Source organism: Prionailurus viverrinus, chromosome E1, assembly GCF_022837055.1.
Source record: "Prionailurus viverrinus isolate Anna chromosome E1, UM_Priviv_1.0, whole genome shotgun sequence".
NCBI classification, from domain to species: domain Eukaryota; kingdom Metazoa; phylum Chordata; class Mammalia; order Carnivora; family Felidae; genus Prionailurus; species Prionailurus viverrinus.
The window spans coordinates 52337827-52354723 of record NC_062574.1 but is presented as its reverse complement, the minus strand read 5'-3'; the positions used below and the strand labels follow the sequence as shown (position 1 = coordinate 52354723).

The window sequence follows — 16897 nt, the reverse complement described above, 5'->3', positions numbered from 1 at the left end:
AAAAGGGACCAGATGGAAACCCGGGCCAACAGAGAGGAACGCGGAGAGGCCTACATTTTTCTTTAAACACCAATCATTTAAAATACACCTATTCACAATGTGTTATGGGACTTGTATGTACAGAAGCAAAATGTATGACAGACGGCACACGTGGGAAGGGGAGGAGGAGGTGTGCCCTTGGGAGGCTCTCACGCATGACATTGTGCAGCGTTGTGTCACAGCAGAACGAGAGAAGTTACAAACGCACATCGGAAACCACAGAACAGCCATTCTAAGACGAGAGAAAACAACAGCAACAAAGAAGTATAGCCAGTAGTACGGAGGTGCAGACAAAATGGAATAAAAAACATCAATCCCAGGGCGCCTGGATGGCTCAGTCAGTTAAGTGTCTAACTCTCGGTTTCGGCTCAGGTCGTGATCTCATGGTTCATGAGATCGAGCCCTGCTCCAGGCTCCACGGTGATAGTGTGGAGCCTGCTTGGGATTCTCTCTGAATGAATGAATGAATGAATGAATGAATGAATGAATGAATGAATCTTAAAAAAAAAATCAGCCCAAATGTAGCCAAAAAAAGGAGGAAAAAGGGAACAAAGGACAGATGGACAGATAAGATAAATAGAAAACAATTTAGCAAGAAGGTACATTTATTTTATTGTTATTTTTTTAATCTTTATTTATTTTTGAGAAAGAGAGGTAGTGTGAGCTGGAGAGGAACAGAGAGAGAGGGAGACAGAGAATCCGAAGTAGGCTCCAGGCTGCGGGCTGGCAGCACAGAGCCCGATATGGGGCTTGAACCCACGAACCGTGAGATCATGACCTGAGCCAAAGTCGGATGCTCAACCGACTGAGCCACCCAGGCGCCCCAAGAAGGTACATTTAAAACCAATCGTGTTGAGGGGCACCTGGGTGGCTCAGTTAGTTAAGCGTGTGACTCTTGATTTTGGCTCAGGTCATGATCTCACGGGTTCATGAGATCAAGCCCCACATCAGACTCCACACTGAGCATGGAGACTGCTTGGGATTCTCTCGGTCTTCTCTCTCTGCCCCTCCCCCACTTGTACGCATGTGCACACTCCCAGGATAAATTAAAAAAGAAAAAACCACTTTAATTGTAGATACAGATTAAGAAGGCTGGATGGCTATTTCACATCAGGCAAAGTAGACTTCCCCGTAAGGAATATTAACCTGAGGTAAAAAGGGACGTTTCACGATGATACAGAAGGAAGGCATAACATCCTAAATGTGTGTGCTCCTAATAAGAGAGCTGTAAAGCACATGCAATTTAAAAACACAGAAATGAAAGGAAATCCGGTAAAACCTTGGATCACAAGTAACTTGTTCTGCGAGGGTTCCGCAAGACGAGCAAACATTTCTAATAAATTGCAACTCGATAAACCAGTGAGGTCTTACAATACGAGTCATGCGTGACACCGAACGTCACATGATCACAGCTGAACCATTGGTCCCTCTCCCCCTCCCTCTCCCTCTCCCTCTCCCTCTCCCTCTCCCTCTCCCTGTCTTGCTGCGGGACTGTGGGTGATCATTTCCCATGCTCAGATGCTGGGTCTCAGACCACGGTATTTGGCTGAAATCAGTGATTTTTCAGAACGTTGGAAGGTGCCCACAACTGGCACTAGTGTCTTTTTGTCACTTCAAAGCACCTGTGGACAGTCCTTTGCTTTTCCGGACAAGAGTGAGCTTAGGAAGGCTTTGCTTCATTCTCGGTCAGGCTGCCTGCAGATAGAGACCCTTTCCTCTGCTGCCTCATTGCCAGTTACATTAAATACAGAACATGACAAGAGGTTATTAATACTGTACTGAGTCAACATCCGTGTAAGTGTATGCAACGGCCCCCATGCAGGAAAAGCTTGAACAGAGAGGGGGTAAGAAGAAGGAGACGCCTACAGGGGAAGTTTAGAAGAAAATCATCGAGAAGTACGAACGAGATACGTGAGTGGCCGAAACGGCAAGATTTTATAAGAAGTCTACGTCTGCCTCTTGTCTGCATAGAAGGAGGAGAAAAGGGCAGAGGAATCCCTCACTTCAAATGAGGTTAGGGAGATGTGTAAAATGTGGGAAACAGTGCAAAATCTTCTAGAAAAGCACCACCTGAATAAGGCCGTAACAGTGGGAGCAACGAGTGTTAACAACAACGCAACGCAACGTCACGTTTCCGTGAAAGCCTCAAAGGGGGGCAAAGGCAAATGTCATTGGATAGGTTTCTAGTTAAAACTGCACGAAAAGAGAAAGACTCCATTGAGCCAATAGATAGCAGGGATTCCGTTAGCGACAGTGAAAGTCGTCCTACACAATAACCCTCCTCTCGTCTCCCTCACACCAGCCACTAAGTTTTTCAAAGTTAAGTGCAGGTTAGTTTGTTGGTTTTTTCTTTATATTTTGTAGTTTCTTTATTATTTTGTATTCTATGACAGTATTGTAATCATTTTTATGTGAATATTTGGGGGTTGTGGAATGAATCATCTGAGCCTCCGTTATTTCTTATGGGGAAATTTCTTTAATATACAAGTGCTTTGGATTACAAGCATGTTTCCAGAACGAATGATGCTCGCAAACCAAGGTTTTACTGTACAGAGAAGTCCATAATTATACTCGGAGACTTTAGGACTTCTCTATCAGTAATGAGCAGAACAAGTAGAAAACCAGTGAGGATATAGAGGATTTCAACATTGTCAACCAGCCTGACCTAAATGACAGGTGTGGACCCCTCTAAAAACAACAGCGGAACACAGATTCTTTTCGGGTGCATGTGGAACATTCGACAGAATAGACCATATATATTGAGCCATAAAACTAGTCTCAGTAAATTTGAAAAGATTGAAGTCATACAGACTGTATTTACTGGCCACAAAACTATTAAATTGGAAATCAAGAACAGAGCAGAAAAATGTCCAAAAAATGTGAAAATTAACAGAATGCTTCTATTAATTTTTTTTTAACATTGATTCATGTTTGAGAGACAGAGTGTGAGCAGGAGAGGGGCAGAGAGAGAGAGAGGGAGACACAGAATCCGAAGCAGGTTCTAGGCTCTGAGCCGTCAGCACAGAACCCAACGTGGGGCACAAACCCACCAATCGTGAGGTCGTGACTTGATCTGAAGTGGGACGCTTAACCGACTGAGCCACCCAGGCGCCCCTAAACAGAACGCTTCTAAGTAACTCATGGGTCAAAGAAGAAATCACAGGTAGTAGTTAGAAACTTAAGCCTTTAAATGCTTCTTTGAGAGAACACTGGTCTAAAGTCGGTAATCTACACCTCTGCCATAAAAAGCTAGAAAAATAAGAACAGATTAAATCCAGAGTTTATGGAAGGAAAGAATACGGGTAAAAGGGAACAGTGAGATAGAGAGGAGAAAAATTATACAGGAAATCAGACCAAATCTGATTCTTTGAAAAATATCAACAAAACTGACAAACGCGCAGTGCTGTTGACTCAGATAAAACGGTGGCTCTACAAGTTGTGTCGTGAGTGAGAGGGGGGGATGTCACTGTAGGTCCTGTAGATATTAAGGAGACAACACTGGAAGAAGAACAACCACGTGCCGGTAGTTTGACAAGTTGACCTACATAAAATTGGCAGAGTCTCCGAAAGACCAAAGTTACCGAAACTGACTCAAGAAGAAATAGAAAGGTGAGCAGGCCAGAAGAGGAGGAAGCCAGCAGATGCAGGCTAGAGAACTCCCTTGGTCTGACAAAGGGCTCTTAGAGAAAGCCCGCAGCTGGCGTATCACCGAGGGCAAAGGCAATGCCAGTGCTGACCACCTCCACCCCACACGGCGCTGCCGGCCCCAACTTCGGCATAAAGCAGAACAAGAGTAGGGGTGGGGGGGGGGCAGACACGCAGAGTGCCAAAGAAGTAAGCTGTGTTTATTCACATACTGTGTGATCAGTACATAGAAAATCCTAAGGAGCCTTAAAAACAAAACAAAAACAAAACAAAACAAAAAACCTATGAGAACTAAGAAGCGACTTTAGTAAAGGCCCAGAATACGAGGTCAAGGTGCCACATCGGTTATCTTTCTGTACATAGCAATGAGAATTGGAAGGCAGTAAGAATGCCATTTACAGTAGCATCCAAAACTATGGAGTCCTTAGGGATATACTAAACGAAGTATCTGTGCACCAAAGAAGACCACTGCAGAGAAAATTAGGACCTAAATAATGGAGAGACATACCATCTTCATGGACTGGAAGACTCGGTGTGAAGATGTCATTTCTTCCAAAATGTGTCTATACACTTACCACAATCCCAGTCAAAACACCAGTAGGCTTTTTAAAATTGAGATCAAAAATTAAAACTTACACAGAAATGCAAAGGATGTAGAATAGCCAAAGCAGTCTCGACAAAGAACGAAGTTGAAGGATTTTACCTAATCGTGAGACTCAGGGTAAAGGCACAGTGATCGTGACAGCGTGGTTTTGGCAAAGTATACACATGTCCAGGGAGGAGTGGGTAGACACACAGACACACACACACACACACACACACACACACACACTAACTGATTTTTTGGTTAATGCAAAGATTCTATGGTAATTTAAGGAGAAAGGATAGTTGCTTCAATAAATTGTGCTGGAAGAACTACACATGCACATGGGGGGGGGTGAACCCCAACCCTTCCCTTATACCAAATACAGAAACGAAGCCTGTGGGGCTCATTCGGTTGAGCGTCCAACTCTTGATCTCAGCTCAGGTTTTGACTCGGGGTCCTGTGAGTTCAAGTCCCACGTTGGGCTCCGCCCTGGGCGTGAAGCCTGCTTAAAAAAAAAAGCCAAAATCTATTATAAGCCTAAACATAATAGCTAAAACTATAAAACTTCTAGAAAAAACACAGTAGAGAATCTTTGTGACTTTGGATAGGCAGAGAGAGATCCCTTGGGGTACAAAAAGTCTGAACCATAAATGAAAACACTGATAGGTGGGACTCCCCATCAACAGCGCAGAGTTCCGCTTGTCCAGTGGCACCGTACGGACGGCGGGAAAACAAGGTTCAGGCTGGGAGAGACGCCGTGTGCGTCAAGGACGTGTATCCAGAACATACAAAGTCGATAAGAAACAAATACAATAAAATACTTGAAACTCCTTGAAAAGACAATTTTTGAAAGATATTTTTGGCTTTTGGAGGGTTTTTATTGAAATTGTAGTTAACATACAGTGCAGTATTGGTTTCAGGAATAGAATTCAGTGATTCGTCACAAAAGAAGATAATTAGGTGGCCAATAAGCCCACAAAAGATGCTCCACATTATTGGTTATCAGGGAAATGCACATTGAAACCACAACGATGTGCCCCTACACGTTGGCTCGAATGACCACAAGAATTTCAAGGCCTGACAATATCAAGTGGTAGAGGGATGTGGAGCAGTGGGAACCCAAACACACACTGTGGCAGCACCCAATATGGTGCCACTACTCTGGTAAGCGGTTTGCCAGCTTCTTAAAAAGTTACACGTACGCTCACTGCACGACGCAGCCGCTCCGTTCTGAGGTAACCGTGCAGAAGTAATAGAAACATCCAAGCTCCGGGACACCTGGGTGGCTCAGTCGGTCGAGCATCTGACTCTTGATTTTGGCTCGGGTCATGATCTCACGGTTCGTGGGTTCGAGCCCCACATCGGGCTCTGCGCTGACAACGTGGAGCCTGCGTGGGATTCTCTCTCCCTCTCTCTCTGCCCCTCCCCTGCCCACGCTCTGTCTCTCAAATAGAAAAAAAAAAAAGAACTATCCATGCGCCCGGAGACTTTAGCATCAGTGTTCACAGCAGCTTCATTCATGACCTGCCCACATAGGGGGCGACACAAGTACCCACCCCCAGATGGATGGGATACCCAAGGGTGCCGCCGTGTAATGGAACGCTGCTCCCCAAGTAAAAGAGCTAGCATACCCAAGATAGCATGAATGAATCCCAAGAAACATTTCTTTGGTCTCCGGAAGAACCAGACTTTAAAAAGCACCTAGTGTATTCTAGAAGGCCGGTCTGGACCAGTAGCGACAAAAGGCCGGTCAGTGCTTGGTTGGGGCTGCAGGGTGATGAAAACGTTCCGTACATAGATAAACGCCGTTGAAATGTGCACTTAAAAATGGGCGCATCGGGGGCGCCTGGGTGGCGCAGTCGGTTAAGCGTCCGACTTCAGCCAGGTCACGATCTCGCGGTCCGTGAGTTCGAGCCCCGCGTCGGGCTCTGGGCTGATGGCTCGGAGCCTGGAGCCTGTTTCCGATTCTGTGTCTCCCTCTCTCTCTGCCCCTCCCCCGTTCATGCTCTGTCTCTCTCTGTCCCAAAAATAAATAAACGTTGAAAAAAAAAATTTAAAAAAATGGGCGCATCAAAAAAATTTTTTAGAGCTTGAGTCTGGGAGAGGGGCAGAGAAGGAGACAGAGACAGAGACAGACCCAAGCAAGCTCCACGCTCCACACAGGGTGTGACATGGGGCTCAATCCCGTGACCCTGGGATTAAGACCTGAGCTGAAATCAAGAGTCAGACGCTCAACTGACCGAAGCACCCAGGGGCCCCAAATGGGCGCATTTTGTTGCCTGTAAGCTGTAACTCAATAGGAACTTTTTAATTGTTTTCTTTAATGTTTACTTTTGAGAGAGAACATGCGTGTGCACGTGCAAGTGGGGGAGGGGCAGAGAGAGGGGGACAGACCTCCCAAGCAGGCTCTGCTCGGACAGCAGCGAGCCCGATGTGGGGCTCGAACTCACAGATTGTGACCCGAGCCGAAGTCAGACATTCAGCCGACTGAGCCAGGCGCCCCGAAACTGTTTTTAAAATAAGGAGCAGCTGTGGTCAGCGTCACCCACACATCGGGGAGCAGCTGTGGTCCAGTGAAGTTTCCCGGCGAACGTTGCCGTTCGGTCTCTCCTGCCCCACGGCCACGCATTTGCTCTCCGTTCCTAGCATAGGGCAGCCGAGCGCGTCACAGCAGAACGGGCTCCCCCACGGTGACACCACCATCCGCTGGTTGCGGAACCCTTATCAATTTGCCCGGCTCTCCTAATTACTCTGCTCGGTGGAAGCTAGGAGCTCCCTGGGGAAGGCCATCACCGCAGGCAGGGCCCTCCCAGCGGCCCGGGCTGCTCAGGCCTCAGGAGTCCCTGGGCCGCCTCGAGGACGAAGGAGCCTCGAGCTCCTACCCTCGTCCCGGCCCGAACTGCCGACACCTCAGGCCTGCACACACGGTTTGAAGAAGTACCTCGACTTAAAAAAAAAACATTAAGCCCAGTTTATAGAACAAACCCGCTTTCGCTTTCTCTCTGTGGTTTTTTTATTGAAGTATAATTGGCAAACGATTTCCTATTAGTTTCGGGTGTAACATCGGTTTTCTGGGCTCGTAAGCGGTTTATTCCATCTCTGGAGAACACTGCACAGTTAGGTCACACCCCTGTCCCCTTGCTAAGGGAAGGCCACCGGGAACCAGCAGCCCCTCCAGCCACAGATGTGATAAGGGACCTGGCTGCGTTCCAGGGAGAGCTCACTTACGAAACCGGAGGCAGTCTTGTTTGGAGTTTCGTTGCCGTTCCGGACACTACACTCACAAGGTGGGTGCGGTTCTCCGGAGAGGTTCCCGCACCCACGCGGCGGGCATCTCTGCCACCCGTGAACCTGAAGGTGGTGAGGCCGGGTTCGGCACTAAATGTGACTGCTGCACTTTTAAAATGCAGCCTTTGTCAAACTAAACCTGTCCCTTATACTCCTGATTTACTAAGTGTTTTCATCACAAATAGGTGTTAAGCCTGATCAGGTTTTTTGTTTGTTTTTTTTTTTTTTGGCGTTGATCCTGGTAAACATTTTCTTTTTCATTTATTAGTGTGGCAAAATATGGTGGTAGATTTTCCGAAAATAAGCCAGCCTTGCGTTACTGAGGTAAACTTTACTTGATAACGGTGTTCTGCTTTAATACTTGGTTGATTTGATTTGATAATGTTTATATATAGTTTTTGTAGCTATGTTTACAAGTTAAATCGGCCTGTAAGTGTCTCGTGCGTTGTCCTTGTATGGTTTGGGAATAAAACTGGCCAGGCATCTCACACTCTTTTTTACTTTTCTGAATAATTTGCATAAGATGGAAACATACTGTCCCTTGAAAATCTGGTTTCTGTGAAAATTCAGTAGAACCCCCTGTGAAGCCATCTGAGCCTGGGGCCTTTGGGAAGAGAATTACTCAACAGTTCAATTTCCTTAATAGTTACTGGATATTTCAAATGCTGTCTTTTGGTTGTGATTTTGGAGTTTTCTGTTGTTTCCAGGTTTTATCAGTGTACTAGTTAGTGGGTAGCTGTTGTTGACACTCACTTGTGCCCAGTTATCCCCTGCTGTGTTTATTTGCTGCCCCTTGTTTGGGACAGTCTTGGCAGAAGTTCTCGTCGCCACAGGCAACAGTTTGGGCTCCGTTGATGTTCTGTCTGCGGTTTTCCTCGGGGCTTTTCTGTTTGACTGAAGTCCGCCTCTACCTTCACAATTTTACGTCTTGTTTCCCTCAGTTTGTTGTGTTGCTTTCTCTCTGGCTTCTGCTGCTGGAGGTGTAGCTCACCTCCTTGCGGGTGAGCTGCTGTGGTCCCCAAGAAGTGGGTCTCAGCTGTGTCCTGCAAATTCTGGGACTCAGTTCTGAATAGTTCTTAATTCATTTTATGGATTCCTTTCTAACTCAAGGATGAATCCGTAATGTGATGTCAGTTTCACATCTGAAGGGACCCTGGAGGGTTTGCTATTGGTGTCTAATTTTATTGCATTATGCCTGGAAGGAATTGAGACTTGCTCTGTGGCAGGTCTGATATGTGGTCCGATTCTGCCTATGGTCCATTTGCTGAAGAAGAAATTCTGTTCTCTACCCATCGGTTTAGATGTCTGTGTGTCTGATAACTCAGGCAAATCAATTCGATTAACCTTTGCCACCTCTGCGTGGGTTTGTCTGTCTGTGAGCAGTAGGGACAAGTTACAGTCTCCATGTGCCTGTGCTGAATTATCTGTTTTTCCCTTGTAGCTCTGTCAGTTGTTTTCAGATATACTCTGAAGCCAGACCTGTACCAGTACAGAGTCCTTATTCCCCGGTGATGACACTTGTATCATCGTGTTTTATTTTTTTAGTTTTAAATTTTGTGTGTCTTATTTTATTTTTTTTTTAATGTTTATTTACTTTTGAGACAGAGAGAGACAGAGCACGAACAAGGGAGGGTCAGAGAGAGAGGGAGACACAGAATCGGAAACAGGCTGCAGGGTCTGAGCTGTCAGCACAGAGCCCGACGCGGGGCTCGAACTCACGGACCGCGAGATCGTGACCTGAGCCGAAGTCGGACGCTTAACCGACTGAGCCCCCCAGGCGCCCCTTGTGTGTCTTATTTTAAATGGGTCCTCCACACAACATCTCATGGGACCTTGGGTTTTTTTTTTTTTAAATTAGTCTGAGAGTTTTTTATCTTCATTAGCAAGCTTAACTTATTTGTATTTATTAAATTCTTGCCTCTGGGATTTCATTTTTCTGCTCTACTTTCTTTCTTTGTTTCCTTCTTCCCCATTCCTGTTTTTCATGGGAAAAGTCCAGCTGGCTTCTGCTGTGTTACAAGTTTCATGTTCTGATTTTGTCTTAGCGTCACTGATTCCCAACCACGTTCGTGCAGCCCTGCCGGGTTCCGAGACACCCCCCCCCCCCCCCCCCCCCGCCGGCTGGAACCCTCACGTTGGGTCGCTGGTGTCGTTCTCAGGGTTCTGATTTCCCTGTTGCTCAGGCCCGTTGGAGCTTCTGCTGGATCTGTTTCTCTCCTTATGTCAGCACTTCTCCCGAGAGGGTTTTCAGTGTAGACCCTTCTATAAAACTGGGTTTGTTTCCCCCTTGCTTAACAAACCCTCGTGTCCGAGTCCCTGCAGGTGTTTAGAGGTTCGTGTCTGAGAACTCGGCACAAGGACGCGGAGGCTTCGTGTAAGTTCTGCCTCCTCCAGAGTCTGTCCTCCACCGTCACGCTCCGGGAGGACACCCTCCGGCCCTGCGGTGGGTGCAGGAACACCGTGACTGTGACTGGGAGGGAGGAGCTTGTTCCTGTGCCTCGGGAAGGACAGTGACAGGTATTTCCGGGGCGTCTTCGGCTCCTGTGACCAGGTTTCCGGCGCGTGGAAGGCTCCACCACACGTGCTCTCTGCACCGCCGCACGCGCTCCTCACCTGTATCTCAGTCTGCCGGAGTCACCGCAGTCCCGACGATGCAGCGTCACACACGGGCACGTGGGATGCCTTTGTTTCAGGCCGTCGATGGGAACCGCTACGGATGTGCGGCTTTTGTAGCTCACTCTGTGACCTGGTCCCCGTGGGGATGAGGGAACCCTGTGGACGAGCGGGAAGCCCAGCTGTCCGCAGAAGGGGGCACAGCTCGGGGGTTCACACCCCACCAGGCTCTGTCCTGTCTGCGGCATTTACAGTTCACTGACCCGGGAGCTAACGCAGGCCGGCAGCCTTGGCCATTTGCCCGCAACGTGCTGGACAGAGGAGCTAACCTGGCCGAGAGGCTAACCTCTGGCCACTGACTCACAGGATGGTAGTGGCTCACTGCTCTGGTTTATGTGCCCCTAAAGCAGTACGCACAGAAGCCGGGGAGGTTGGGAACAGGTCCCCGATCGCTACGGGAGGCAGACAGGGCCTTTCCTAGGAAGGCTATTGCATTTTCTGATACGAACTTTCACCTCTGAGAGCAGCCAGAGTGATACTGCCTGGGCGTCCACATGGTGACCCCAGGCCCTGGAGCCAGCCCCCCTTTTCTGTAGAAGAGCCTGTTCTGGAAACGTCCGCTGGAGAGCACCCAGAAGCACTGCAGGCCGCTGAGGCCGGAACGTGGTTCCGCCGGCCCCTCCCAGAGTGGTTGGGCAGGGGCCGACCCTCTACCTTCCGGCCCAGGGGGTAGGCGCTGTGCCGGGACTGATGGGAGCAGGTGCTGTCCGGGAGCACGGAGCCGGGAGCCCGGGACACCTAACCTCCACCCAGATCCTGGGCTGGGCACCCCCGGCTGGGCCAGATCACCGGTCCCCGCAGCCCTGCCGTCTGCTGGCCTCCGGTGTCACAGACCAGCCCACAGGTAGCTGGCTGGAAGCCGAGCCGAGCTCGGGGCCCCGGGCTTCGTGGGCAGAGGGCCGCCCTGCCATCTGGCTTCTCCTAGGCTCACGTCTCAGGGCAGAGATGGCGGGGTGCGGCCCGAGGGGGGGGGGGGAGGAAGCACACATTCATCGGATTTGCTTTCATTTACCAAGCACCAGCACCGCGACGGAGGCCGTGAGCCCGGTCCTGCCTCCCCAGTGAGGCCGGGGCTGCTCTTCCGTGAGGAGCCAGGCAAATGGGAACTGCCCAGACTTGGGACTGACCGCCCCAAGTTCAACTCGTGATACAGCAGTCTCCAGTTAGTTTGTCTCGGCCGCTTCCTCCAGGCAGCCTCCAGTGCAGCCCACGCTCCTCACCTGGGGGGTGGGCGCCACCCGCTCTCCCTTTGCGTTGGTCGGTGGTGGCGGGCAGGCCGGGGTCACCACAGCCCCTGTGGAGGATGAGGCAGGCGTGTGCACAAAAAGCTTCGCTCAGAGCCCCGTCTGGCTGCGCGTCGGGACTCGGCACACGTGACACTTGTCCTCACGTGCTCAACCCTGCCGAAGGGAAAGGCCCCTGGGAGCCACCTCCTCTGGCCGCCCTGCTGCCCACCACGGCTGAAATCCAACAGGGAGCAGCGGAGGAGGCCCGCCGGCCACCTGATGGAGCTGTGCCTGCTCTTCGCGGCTCTGTCCCTTTGCCCCTCCCCCTGGGCTACCCGAAAGCTGCCGTGGGGTCCCGAAGGCCATCACCAGACGTCCAGAGAGCAACCTGAGGGCCTGGTCCGGTGTGGGGAGGCCTGTGGCCACAGTGGCTCACAGCGCCTTGAGCACGATGGCAACTTGTGTGCCCATGGCCGAGGGGCCGTCCTCCCAAGGGGCCTCATTTTCGTGGAAAAGGAGAGTGTTGCCTCAGCCGCTCACAGCTGCTCCCCTGCCAAGAGAGGTGGAGGGCAGCTCACTGCCACGGGAGGGGGGGGGGGGGGGCAGGGGGGCATGAGGACCAGCAGCCCCTAACGTGTGAGGGTCCCCGGCCGCCTGGAGCAGGGAGAGGGAGAGGGAGAGGGAGAGAGAGGAGAGGGAGAGGGAGAGGGAGAGTGAGCGACAGAGGGCGAGCCTGCCTGGCTGACGGGAGAGGACCTGCCATGGTCCCCGTGGACAGTGCGAAGCTTACCTTGTGTACCTAGTGTTTAGGCTTAGATCTGTGGGAAGAAGGCAGATCAGAACCCGCCCCGTCCCATCTGGTCGCCCCTGACCTTCTGCCATCCCCACCCAGCGCCTCACAGGCCTGCTGTCCGAACGCAGCCCCGGGTCCTGGGTGAGGGCAGAGACAAGCACGGCCCCGGTGTCCGGAAGCCAGTTCAGCCTTCGCACACCTCCGGCGTGCTCTGTGTGCCTTCTTTCCCTTCTGGGGCCCAGAGGCTTCTTTCTGCTGTCGCCTCTGCCTTCCAGGTTGGGGGCAAGCCAGGCTTCACTTCCTGGCCACCGCTCTCTGCTCCCTCCCTGATCTCCAGTTCTCGCTGCCCTGGCCCTGCCCCCCGCCCCTGCACCCACACACCTGCCCCCCGCCCGCCCCACCTCAGGCCTCTCTCAGCACCTCTCTCCTGTACAGCTGAGCTTCAGGCCCTGGAGAGGGCACAGAGTCCACGTGGAAGGCAGGGACTGCTCTCCAGGTCCTGCCTGCCCACCTTGGACAAGGCGGCCCTGGACGAGGCCAGAACTGGCCTCTCTTCGAGGCCTGTACTCACGGAGCATTTCCCCTAAATTCCCTTCCTTGGGGCCCCAGTGTGCTCCCAGGCCTAGGACAGGAGCCACACTGGGCCACACTGAGAGGCCCCAGTAGACAGGCCTGGGTAAGCTCAGAACCGGGGGCAGGGGGAGCCCTGAAAATATTAGGAAGGAGCGATTAGGGGTTGGTGCTGGGTGTTAACCTCAGGAAGGAACGGGACAGCACAGAGAAGCTGGTATGTTTCACAAGGAGGTTGGTCTGTGATCAGTGCCCCCAGCCCAAGGCCAGGAGCAGCTCGAGGAAGGATCTGGGGTCTCCTGTTCACCCCCCCCTCCACCTGCTGAGTCCAGGAATGTGTGCCCGGAGCCTCTGCACCAAGGGCGGACAGCAGTTCCTGCAGGGTCACTCAGGTCAGGCCCAGAGCCCTGGGAAGAAGCTTGCAGCTTCCGGACACGCGGGGTCGGGAAGCCAGGCTACTCAACATCCGCTGTTCGCTAGAGGCTTGGGTTCCATCCCAACATGCCAGGAAGCCTTGGAAGGTTTTGGGGAGCAGGACATAACCTAACTCATAACCACTAATCAAAAAGGGCGTTTGGGATGAGGGGCAAGGAGACTGAGAAGGGCTGAACCCAGGGGCGCGAGGGCTCCCACGGAAGCAGGTGCGAGGTTTCCGTGGGAGCAGCGTCCGTCAGCGTGTCAGGTGATGTGCGGGGGCAGGGAGGGGACGCTGAAGGCCCGGAGGGACCAGCCGAGGCTGCAGCCAGCCAAAGAGACCTCGTCCCTTGCGTCCAAGACTACGGCTGGGACTTGAGGCCTGCAGCGCCCCCAGCCCCAGGGGAGGCTCTGGAGAGCGAGGACAGCCCTGGGCCTGGCCCTTCCGGCAGTCTTCTGAGGCCCAGGTGGCACGTGCTCAGGGCAGCTCGCCCCCCCCCCCCCGCCCCAGGCAGCATCCCCAGGTCAGAAGGGGGCTGAGCAGTGACCCTGAGCACCCAGGGAGCTGGGACCAGCGCCACCCGTGTACATAGAGTCCCAGGAGCCTCCGAGACGGGGACCGGTTCACAGCTGGAGGCCTCGGGCAGCTCGCTGAGCTTTCCCGAGGGTGGGAGCTGGGCCAGCTGCACACAGGAGGCCAGTCCTGTGCTCAGACGCTGAAGCCTGATGAGGACCAGAGCAGAGAGAGAAATCCCAGGCCGGGCTCTGCAGAGTGGCTCGGGCAGGGATCAAAAGGGCAGCGTGGAGGAGGCCGCGTTTCCACAAAGCAGCCACAGGCCTGCTCGAGGGCACACCTCAGGTTAAGCAGGGAAGACACACATCATGGTCATGGGGTGTGTGCTAGGGATGAACGGGCCTGACCTGTCCGGCTTCATGCCTGAGCCCGGACTGCTCTTGCCCCGGAGGAATCTGCCTCCTCCTCAGGGAGGGCTCCGTGGGCGGTCTTCTTGGCCTTTTTCCCCAAGGCCGCACATGGTGCCAACACTGTTGCGGGGGCGGGGGGCGGGAGGAGCCCCCCAGGGTTGTGACCCTGTCCCTCCCCACTGGCTGCTGCCTTCCAGAAGGAAACCAAGCGGATCACGGGACGGAGAGGGGGCAGGGTAGCAGGATGGGGCTGCCTGGAAGTCCGAGCCTGCGGGTTTGCTTGTAGGATGCAGGCCGGGAGAGCATGTGCACAGGAGAAACAGGTCCGGGGTTGGACAACCAAAGACACAGGCCCTTCCTTCATGAGGGAGAAGCAGCCATGGCCTTGGGAAGCAGAGAGGGGCACAGGAGCGTCCAGGGACCAAGCGCACCACCGCCCCACCCCCGGACCCTGGTGATCGCAGGCCAGGCACTAGGAGAGCAGGGCCTGGCCCCAGGATTCGGTCCCAGGGCGTAGGAGGGAGACCTAAGGGTGTGTGACCCTGGGGAGGCTGCAGGGAAAGGAGCCAGGTGGCTGGAGATGACAGAAGGGGCTCCGGGTGAGGGCCAGGGACCCGAACTGCAGCTCACAGCACTGGGGACACGATCGGGAAGTGCAGTGGACATCACCGGATGCAGGCTGGCCCTCTTCTGTCCCATCTGCCTGTCTTCAGGTCTCACCCGGGTGGGTCCCCACCGTCCAGTGTTCCCCGCTCATACTGTGCGCAGTCCTGTGCTGGCTGGGCCCAGGGTGACGGGCTCAGCCACCCTGGGCAGATGGCACGCGTGTCCCCCATGTGTCTCACGCACGAGATGCTGCTGCCAGACCCCACCTTTCCCCGTCTGTACACTCTGGGGTGGTGGTCCCGTCCAGCGTGGACCCTCCTAGGGCTCCGGAGGTCCTGGCCCTCCCTGCTGGGCCAGCTCATGAGAGGGAGCCACTCTAGCTTGTCTCTTATAACTGCTTCTTAATAACAACTTTTTTTTCTTTTTTTTTTCTTTCTTTTTTTTTTTTTGCACAAAAGAAATACATCTGTAGTTCTAAAAGCTTGGCAGATAAGAAAAGCTTGAAAAACAAAAGTCTCCTCCCCTGCCCTAGTGCAGATGCGCTGTTGTGGGTGCTTTGGAAGGGTGGCCCCGGAGTGTCAGCCCATGCCTGTGATGCGTGGTCCGGCTCCCAGGTCCTTGGCCTGTGCCTGGCCGTGTGTGTTGGGGCTGCTGGGTGGCTGGAGGTGCCTGGCAAGCATGGCCAGCATGCAGAGGGCAGCTGGCAGCTGGGGAAGTGCCTGAGACCGGCCACGAGTCAACCATTAACCTCAGGACCCCCCGGGACCCATTACAAAACGGTCACGGCAGGGGATGACGTTTTCAGGGCCAAATGCCCAGAGTGCCCAGTGGAGGGTCAGGCCCGGGCCCTGCGGTGCAGCTGGAGAGCACGTGCCCACAGAGACCTTGTGTCCCAGGACCCCAGGGCACAGTTGCTGCCCTTGAACGGCTTCCCTGGAAGGACCTCTGGGCCGACGGGCTCTGGTGACAGTGCCCAGTGTGGGGGTGTGGGTCCCACCGGTAAGAAACACAGTGGCTCGTACTCGGGGAGCCCAGCTTCCTGGGCACCCGGCTGCCTGCCCCTTCCTGCCCTTTGTGGTGTGACGTGCTTTTCTCTTGCTGTTCTTCTGGTAGAGCTCACAGCACCTCCAGCAGCCGACAGCCTCGGACACCCTGACGGGAGCCCCGTGGGCGCACAGGCTGCCCTTGCCATCAAAGGGGTGAAGACAGAAGCCCAGGCCAAGGCCAGGCCCTCCAGAACTGCCAGGGCTCACCCTGCAAAAACTAAATGCTGCCAGAGGCCCCCCAAGATCCGTAACTACAACTTAAAGGACTGAGTTCCCCTGTCGGAGCTTGGGGCCCCAAGCTTCGATCACGCGGCAGGGGTGTGAGTGCGCAAGCATCCATGTGTGCACGAGCGTGGGGTGCAGGCAGAGAGCTTCGGAGCAGGCTCCCCAGAGCCACCGAGGTGCCCCACTGACCAGCCTGGAGCCATTAAAGCCCGTGCCTCCCGTGCTCTCTCTGGGCCGTGGAGCCGTCTGCTTGTCCCCCTTGGGAAAGGGCATCAGCGCGAGAGTGCCACGTGAGAGGAGTCCAGGCCGGCCTCCACGGCGGGGGCGTGGGGGGCGGTCACAGGCACCACGGCCCCCCCCAGAGCCCGCTGAGGGTGGTGGGGGACATGGGGAGCAGAATGCCCGCACACGGAGCATCCCCAGGGTGAAAGCTGGGGGTCAGGGTGAGCCCCCGTGGCCAGTCCGGGTCCCCGAGCTCTGGCCTGCGTGCCGGGGCGCTCACGTCAGGGAGCTGCTGTGGTGGACGTGGCCCTTCCGGTCCTCAGCCGGCCCCGTGAGGCCAACACGGCGGCGGGTCACTCCAGCGCCTCCCACGTCCACCCCGCACTGAGGCATTCCTGACGCCCAGATGCCTGGAGCCGGGCGCCCGATCCCCTGGGCTCCAAGCACCGCAAGACCACGGCCACACCTCGGTGCCCGAGAAACGCCCCACGTCCTAAGCGCACATCCCTCACACCCGCGGGCGCATTCTGCAGTGAACTCAGCAGTTGGGACCACGGTCCCTGGTCTCGGGGGTCAGCGTGGGGGAGGCCAGGGCATGTGCTGCCCCCTTCATCCAGAGCCCTCGGCCTTTTTGTCCCCT

General features: G+C 53.9%; 1 protein-coding gene across 6 annotated transcripts in view; it reads left to right on the top strand.

The window, feature by feature from the left end:
* Positions 1–16259, top strand: part of CCDC57 (coiled-coil domain containing 57) — a 105383-nt gene extending 89124 nt beyond the window's left edge. For all 6 annotated transcript variants that reach the window (XM_047832729.1, XM_047832726.1, XM_047832727.1 and 3 more), the window contains one exon: positions 15878–16259. In XM_047832729.1, coding sequence (XP_047688685.1) covers positions 15878–16080 — 203 coding nt within the window. In that variant the 3' untranslated portion in view covers positions 16081–16259. The remainder of the gene's footprint in view (positions 1–15877) is intronic.
* Positions 16260–16897: the final 638 nt, after the last annotated feature.